This window comes from Haplochromis burtoni, unplaced genomic scaffold (assembly GCF_018398535.1).
Source record: "Haplochromis burtoni strain Fernald_Lab_line unplaced genomic scaffold, NCSU_Asbu1 Contig_383, whole genome shotgun sequence".
In the NCBI taxonomy this organism is placed as follows: domain Eukaryota; kingdom Metazoa; phylum Chordata; class Actinopteri; order Cichliformes; family Cichlidae; genus Haplochromis; species Haplochromis burtoni.
This window is the reverse complement of record NW_024582744.1, coordinates 78,880-86,006: the sequence shown is the minus strand read 5'-3', so window position 1 is coordinate 86,006 and position 7,127 is coordinate 78,880. Positions and strand designations below refer to the sequence as shown.

Sequence of the window (7,127 nt, the reverse complement as noted above, 5' to 3'; positions counted from 1 at the left end):
CAAAGAAAAATAAGTTGAATATAAATGTGACAATGAGCACTAAATGCCAACAATGAAGAAAATAGACCTCCAATGTCCTCAACTCTGTCATGAGGTGATCTGTATGTGTAGTACAGGGCATGCTGTGATTGGTTGACCTGCTTGGCTTCATGCAAATTTCAAAACCTTCCTCAGAGGAATTCCCTCGGAGTGAAGTCAAGGAAAACTTAACCTGGACGCCCCAAAGATCACTGCACGCAAAGCCAATAGAATTAAACCTGCTTACACCCCTGCTTATGTGCTGTGTGCATATTTATAGACAAACATTTGTTAACTTTACTGTGGGCAATACAAACATAAAGAATCATGTCAGAATTTCTGCCCATTCCTGTAAACTTCATGCATTTGGGAGAAAAAAAAAAAAAGGATAACAGCTCCATCTGTTGGACTCAGTGGGTTAATGCACTTCAACAGTTTAGGAACATCATTCAAATTTAAATTAAAATGTCAACATCAGCAGATAAAAGCACATTTTTAAAAAGTAGCAGCCGCAGTTTAAGGTTTTAAGCAGTTTTGTAAGGAAACATTAATACTAACAGTTAGTGTTCGGCGCCAAAAGGTCTGTTTTCAGAGCTTTTGGAAAGAACAACACTAGGTTTTTATTTCTGTTAGGTTTTTTTTTTTTTTTTTTTAAGCTTCGAATGCTGAAATAACCTAATCATCTGCTAGCACAAAATGATCAAGTCCAGTTGTCTTTGCAGGTCTGTAGGTATTTTGGGGCTTTTGAACTTTAAAAAACAAAAAAAAACCCCAAATTCTTCAAAGTTGTTCCTTAACAACTTGCTTTTAAAAACACCAAAACTAGCAATGAATAACACTACACAAAATATGCATTTTACTTTATTATTCATTTTCACTTATATAAAATGACACTTTTCCATTACAACACTTTTTCTTTCACACTCAACATCAAGAACGTAACGTCACAACACCTCTACAGTTACATCCAACAAGGTCAACCCCTTTGTCCATTAAAATTGTTTTTTATTTACCTTTTTTTTTTTTTTTTTTAAACAAGCATCTAATTTCCTGCTGAAGAATGCAGCCCGGCATAGTGCCGTCACATTATCCAGATTTTTTTTTTTTTTTTTAATGCCGTGAAACAGATTTACACAAAGAACAACACACAGACAGACACACACAGGAAGAAAAAGTCCTGTAGATTAAGGTTGAATACTGAGATTTTACATTTATTCTGTTTAAATCTTATACGTAGACTGGTGTTTACCCAAAGTTAGTTTATGTATTTGTACATTTGTTATATTTTTGGGACGTTTGGGATAATAATCATTCAGGGTGACCTAACCTGCTTTTCAGTGATCCATAATTTCATCAGCAGTATATTCATCTACAAAGTGCTTTTGGCCACAGAGGGTTTACAGTACAGTCATTGCACGCTGGAAAGTAAGGGCTTTCTTCTCTCTGCAGATCCCGCATTCACATTCAGCATCCACCTTGCTTCAACAGGGACCATGAAACCACACGGAAACCACAACAGCAGCTTCCTCCCTCCAGCATAAAGCTCGTTGTGGTTAGCTGCCAAGCTTAAGCTCAAAACAGTGTCCCATCAGAAATTCTATTTAAGTCTCTTTTTCCTCCCCCACAGTGCAAAGCATATTTAAATCACTTAGACGTGCTCCTCCAAGTCTTTAGCGACACGTGCAGGACTCTGCCACCATGTCGTCCAGCTCCTTGTACTCCACCTTCTTCTTTTGCACGACCAGCACGCTCATGGGCATGTACTTGTAGGGCACGCAGGACGGAGGAGGGACGTCCCCGACGCCCAGGTCATTGATGAGCGTCTGGATTATGGCATGGTTGGGGGAATGGTAGCCATAGTGGAGCACCCTCGGGCAGTCGCCCTGGCAGAACCGAGGGTTGTAGACGGGCGGGGCGATAAAGTAGTGGCCCCAGCCGAGTTCATCAAAAGACAGGCGGAAAGAGTGGAGCTTGCATCGGTTTTTGGGTGTGTTGGTTTTGTGTTTGTAGCTGGGGATATCAGAGACGATCAAGGATGAGGTGGGGGTGGAGAAAGATGAAGAGGAAGTGGGGGCATTCTTTAGTGCGTCAAGTGAAGGATCCTGAGGCTCTGAAGAATCTTTGGAGCGACGGCGGCGGTGAAGCGAAAAATGCCACTGCCCAATTTGCCTCATGATGCCTTCCCCTTCCGTGCCAAGCAGTTCTCCCATCCAGTCCTTCACCTCCCTCTCCTCCTCCAGGTACAGAAGAAGAGAGGGAACTTCGAGGTGAGGTTCACCGATCCAGCGTGTCCTCCCTCGAGACAGAATCCTCCACCACCGCAGGAGGCCGTTGCTCTCTTCAGCTAGCTCAGGTTCTGTGCACCAGTACTGGGCAGTGAGGGTCAAGTGCCTCCCCCGGCCTCGATCCTTCCCACGCAGGACGTGGCTGCTGATGTGTGCAGTGATGTCCGTCTCCGTCCACCGCTCGTGAGGCTCCAAGGTGACCAGACTCTCTGCACCCAGCGCGGTGATCTGAGCCCTGCAGCGGGGCGGCTGGACGGCCTGTTCGCTGCTCAAGTTTGTGGAGGAAGAAGAGGGCGGAGAAGAGCGAAGGTGAACAAAAGAAGCTCTCACCAGTCGCTCTGAGGGGAGAGTGTCGAGGTTGTACTGCACCGTGAAGGTGTAGCAGTGGTCTGAAGAGGAGGAGACAAAGTCAATAAATCAGCATCAATCATATCGATCCCTCACTGACTGCTTCAAGTCCTTTGAGCAAAGCAGAGCCAACATTAATATATGTAAAAGCTGTTGTGCAGTACAAAATAATGTAGCGTTTAAGGTTGAGTTTCAGGTTCACAAGTTCTTAAAGAGATTTTTACAAAATGTACTTAACTGCATCCTGAAGATGTTCCAGCTGCTGAAACACCTTAAATATCACTTAAATATCTTTATAGTAAAAATGTCTGTCAGACAAATGTTTGTGTGAGCCCCCCCACCCCCACCCCTTAATCATTGAACCCAATTAACTCTACTTTATATAAAACATGGGTGTAGTGACAATTCTGTTCAGTCAAACTACTTTTTTGCAGCCCCTGCTGACCACTAGGAAGATTTAAGACTCTTCTGTAGTCCAGTTCACCCTGGACTGATCACCAAGCTTTCATAGCCTAACCTAACACACAGACAACTGCTCATATTTAGATTCACCAGTTAACCTGACCTGTGTTTAGACTGTGGGAGAAAGCTGGAGTAAAAGGTGAGAACCTACGCAGACACACGGGACTCACAACAGATGCACTGCATGAAAAGTGGGCAGTCTTATTTACTTCCTGCAGCATCTGTGGACACGCTACACTTTGTATGACGTTTGGCCGTTTTGTATTAATGGTATATTTTTATTAATATTTCCCAAACAAAACTCTTCAGTTATCCAGTAAGTTATCTGACTAGTTTTAGTTCTACGTGAGAGCTGTTTGCCAAAGGTAGCTTTGCTGTGTTTTAACCGCTTCCTGTGAGGTCGCTGGAAGGTCGCACGTGGTTACCACAATACTGAAAAATACATCAAAATCCTTTTTCAGTCACACAGAAACATGAACTAAACTTAAACGAATATCATGGGGAGGCTGGTGTTAAAATAAGCACATGAGTATTACACATCATCTGAGCTCCGATTGACCGGAGACAGAGGTAAAAATCTAATTAACTAAAGGGCAGTTTATTTGGCACGATTTCTTTTCTTTAAATTTAGTCACTGTATGAAACTAATCCTCGGATTCTGTAAATCTGCGGCCACATAAAAACCCCTCCAGCCATTAGTTCGATACTTTTAACAAGATTAGTCAGCTGTTCTTCACCTCCAGACGCGGGCAGGTAGTGCACCGATGACGCCGTGGGCCTCAGCAGGCGCACCGTGTTGGAGCCGAACTTCCGGTGCTGTTTGGGCCTGCCGTCCGGTTCGGCTGCGCTGTGGTACAAACTGAGCATGAACTGCAGGTTCTGGTCCGCTTTCTGCTCGTCGGTCAGCGGCCTGTGGTGGTGCGCTCCTCTGTCCTTCGCGCTTTGGTGACTCCGACGACTGCGCCTCAGCGTGGGCTGGTGAGAGGCCATGTTCTGCCCACCGCAAGTGGAACAGAGCAGGAAGACGAAGCAGGACAGGGCGCAGACACGAAGGAAGCCTAAGCCGCGTTTGGCACAGGTCGCCCTCATGTTGGATATAAAACCTCTGGCGCTAGCGAGCTCCACCAACGAGGCTAGAGTTGGCAAACATCGTCCGCGCGGCCTAAAGGCGTCATTTACAGGCTCACCTGCTCGCTCGCCATTTTAGACCTTACAAACAACTTCCTGAAATTGGCGGTGACCCCAATTAAACCTTCGGACGTGCATGAAAGGAAGCCACGTGAGTGTGCGTAAAAATGATGTGACGAGATCCTTTTATGATTTTTATAGCACAATTTAAAAATATTCAGACTCAGAGTCAGATGTGTTAAAGGGCTCCAATCAGAATTTGATTTGGGACCCACAGCTACACCCACATATCTCTCTATCCACTTCAGCACCCCGGCAGTATTAACTTTATATTGATCATGTTTGATCGTTGGCATCGATGCCACTGTCAGGGCTGACCGGTGTGTTGGGAAGCAATTAAATAAACAAGCAAAAACAAAATTAGGTGTTTTAATTGCTTTTCAAATGAGCAGCAAATGATTTAAGACAAATCTAAATATGATTTTCTTACATAAATCGCAAATGCAAAAACAGACGTTATGCGTTAAAAGGAATTTAAATAGGTAAACCCAGCACAATCATTAAAATACAAAATATTTAAGTAGACATGCTTGTTGTAGATTATTATGATGTAAAGTGTCGTAACGATATTGTTCAAGAGTATTTTTGTACAGTTACTACAACAATTTCACCGCTTCACTTGCAGCCTCCCGTTTTCATTTTTAATTCACAGAAATAAGTTTGACTGTATTTATTTCAAAAGCATTGAGGCTGCAGGCCTGTGTCACTAGTTGCCAACTAGGATCTAGTTCCTTCAGCCTTTGAATCTTTTAGGCCAAGATGCGACAGAAAGTTTGTTTTTGTTTTTATTGTGGATAGGACATAAAAAGAATTAGAAGTACAAAAGTAGTGTGAAATGACGCACTTAGCAAGATTGAACAAAGTGTCTAGAAGGTGCATGAAAATAAAAAATCCTCCTTAGTGGGTGAAAAAAGCAAATAACTATTACGTGAATTTCGATGTTTTCATTTTATAATGTAATCAAAAGCAAACCAGTAAAACCATTAGACTGTTTATGATCTGTTGTAATACACATGGCTATATTTGATATCCGTATTACTGCTCTACCCAGCAGTCATTTGTGTATGTGGTTTTCTTTTCCATGTATTTTAAAATGACACATGTCAAGTCATTAATTTTTTTTTTTGTGTGTGTCTATATTTTTTCAACAGGTAATCCAAGAATATTTTTTTAGTTCTTTTCCAGATGTACAATTACAGTGCCCATTGTAAAAGTTCATGAAGCCATATTTTATTTACAATAGAACACAGAAGAAATATCAAATGTTTAAACTGGGAAAATGTATTTTTTTTAAAGAAAAAAAGGGTAATTTTTAAATTTGATGGCAGAAACATATTTCAAAAACTTAGGACGGGGTCATGTTTACCACATATTCAGCTGCTCAACACTCCTGGGTTTTCTCAAGGAAGCTCCAATTCCGTAGGCACTAATGCATCCACATATTATTAGAGATGGAGGCTTTTGCATTGAGTGCTGATACCAAACTGGATGGTTCTTCTCCTCTTATCTGGAGGATGTGACATCCATGTTTTCCTAAAGAATTTCCCTTTTTGTTTTCTGGAAGTGCTCCCGTGCCCATGCAGTGATTTTCAGGCTAGAATCATGAGGGCTTGAAGATCACGGACATCTCATATTGACTTAGATATACACACAGATTTCTCAAAACAACATAAGTTTAGTTTAGCACCAGGTTTATAATCTTGCTAGCTAGTTAGTGTTAGCCTAGCTTGCTGCTGCCACTGGGCTCATGTTATTTAAAAATTAACACCACAGCCTTAAAAACCTTACATAAAACTATGTCGGTGAAATTTTCTGTTGATTGTTTGAAATAAAAAAGCGAGATAAGAACCCGGACAAAATTCTTCGGGAGGTGCAGCCGTTAGGGGTGGGGTGTGGGGGGTATTTTCAATCCATAGCCATAACTAACTAACTAACTAACTAATTATATATATCATGTTTAACCTGAGTAGCAAAAGACCGCAGGGGATTGAAAACAATAAGCCAGGAGTTAGCTGTGCTCGCGGACTCTTATCAAGCCTTGACCTCCTGGTCAGCTATCGCGCTGGTGGATAACAGAGGTCTCCAAAAACGTGGAAGCACTTTTGTAAATATGTGATATTTTGATAAATTAAGTAGATATTTGAGCATTACACAGCTACATTCTCACCCAGAAAGGGTAATCTGGGGAAAAGGAGGATCGCATTTGTGGCGGTTGTCAGAGCCGTGCATACTTGTAAGCGCGGCAATGGCGTAGGAGCGCGGCTAAAAAAACGCATTACTTTTTCTGGGTCACAAAATAAGCTTTTAAGATATTTTCAGGTGAGAATGCAGCTGTGTAAAGTTCAAGTATCTGCTCGATTTATCAAGACATCACATATTTGCAAAAATGCTCCGATGTTTTCGGAGACGTCCATTTTTTCATGCTTTGTGGCAGCTTTTGAACATCTGTGACATCTATTAATGGCAAATCTAGCCTTTATTTAACAACATAAGCAAACTCTATGTTGCAATGATTGCACAGCCATTAAGGATCAAATCAGTTTCTGTTTTTTCTCCCTCTGCTTGCTTCTTACTGTCTTTGAGGCTCGGGACCAGCACTCCTGTTGTTGGACAGAAAGACATCAGTAAGTATTTTGGTTTTCCAATATATTAGCAACTGTCAGTGACATTTATATTAGTCAGGCTGAACTTTAATCCTACTTTAGATCAGCCTGTTTTCCTTATTGTTTTATTTGTGCTTTGGTTTGGGGAAGTTGTTTCTTTACTGATCTTTTTCTGTCTTCTGTTATTAGACTTGAGATATGACTGCACTATGCTGTTGCTGGT

At 41.8% G+C, this 7,127-nt stretch overlaps 1 protein-coding gene across 1 annotated transcript; it reads right to left on the bottom strand.

Moving 5' to 3' along the window:
* Positions 1-721: 721 nt before the first annotated feature.
* Positions 722-4,407, bottom strand: bmp15 (bone morphogenetic protein 15). The gene is made up of 2 exons (XM_005951029.3): positions 3,851-4,407; positions 722-2,692 (listed from the first exon to the last, which is right to left on the bottom strand). Exons 1-2 carry the CDS (start codon positions 4,200-4,202, stop codon positions 1,689-1,691), a joined length of 1,356 nt encoding a protein of 451 aa, XP_005951091.1. The 5' UTR covers positions 4,203-4,407; the 3' UTR covers positions 722-1,688.
* Between the last annotated feature and the right edge of the window lie 2,720 nt (positions 4,408-7,127).

Bases quoted from the DNA above. Each gene is read 5' to 3' on its own strand.
- bmp15 (XM_005951029.3), bottom strand. From the start codon at position 4,202: ATGAGGGCGACCTGTGCCAAACGCGGCTTAGGCTTCCTTCGTGTCTGC. The intron at 2,693-3,850 runs GTGAAGAACAGC...CCTCCTCTTCAG, and splicing joins CTACCTGCCCGCGTCTGGAG to ACCACTGCTACACCTTCACG.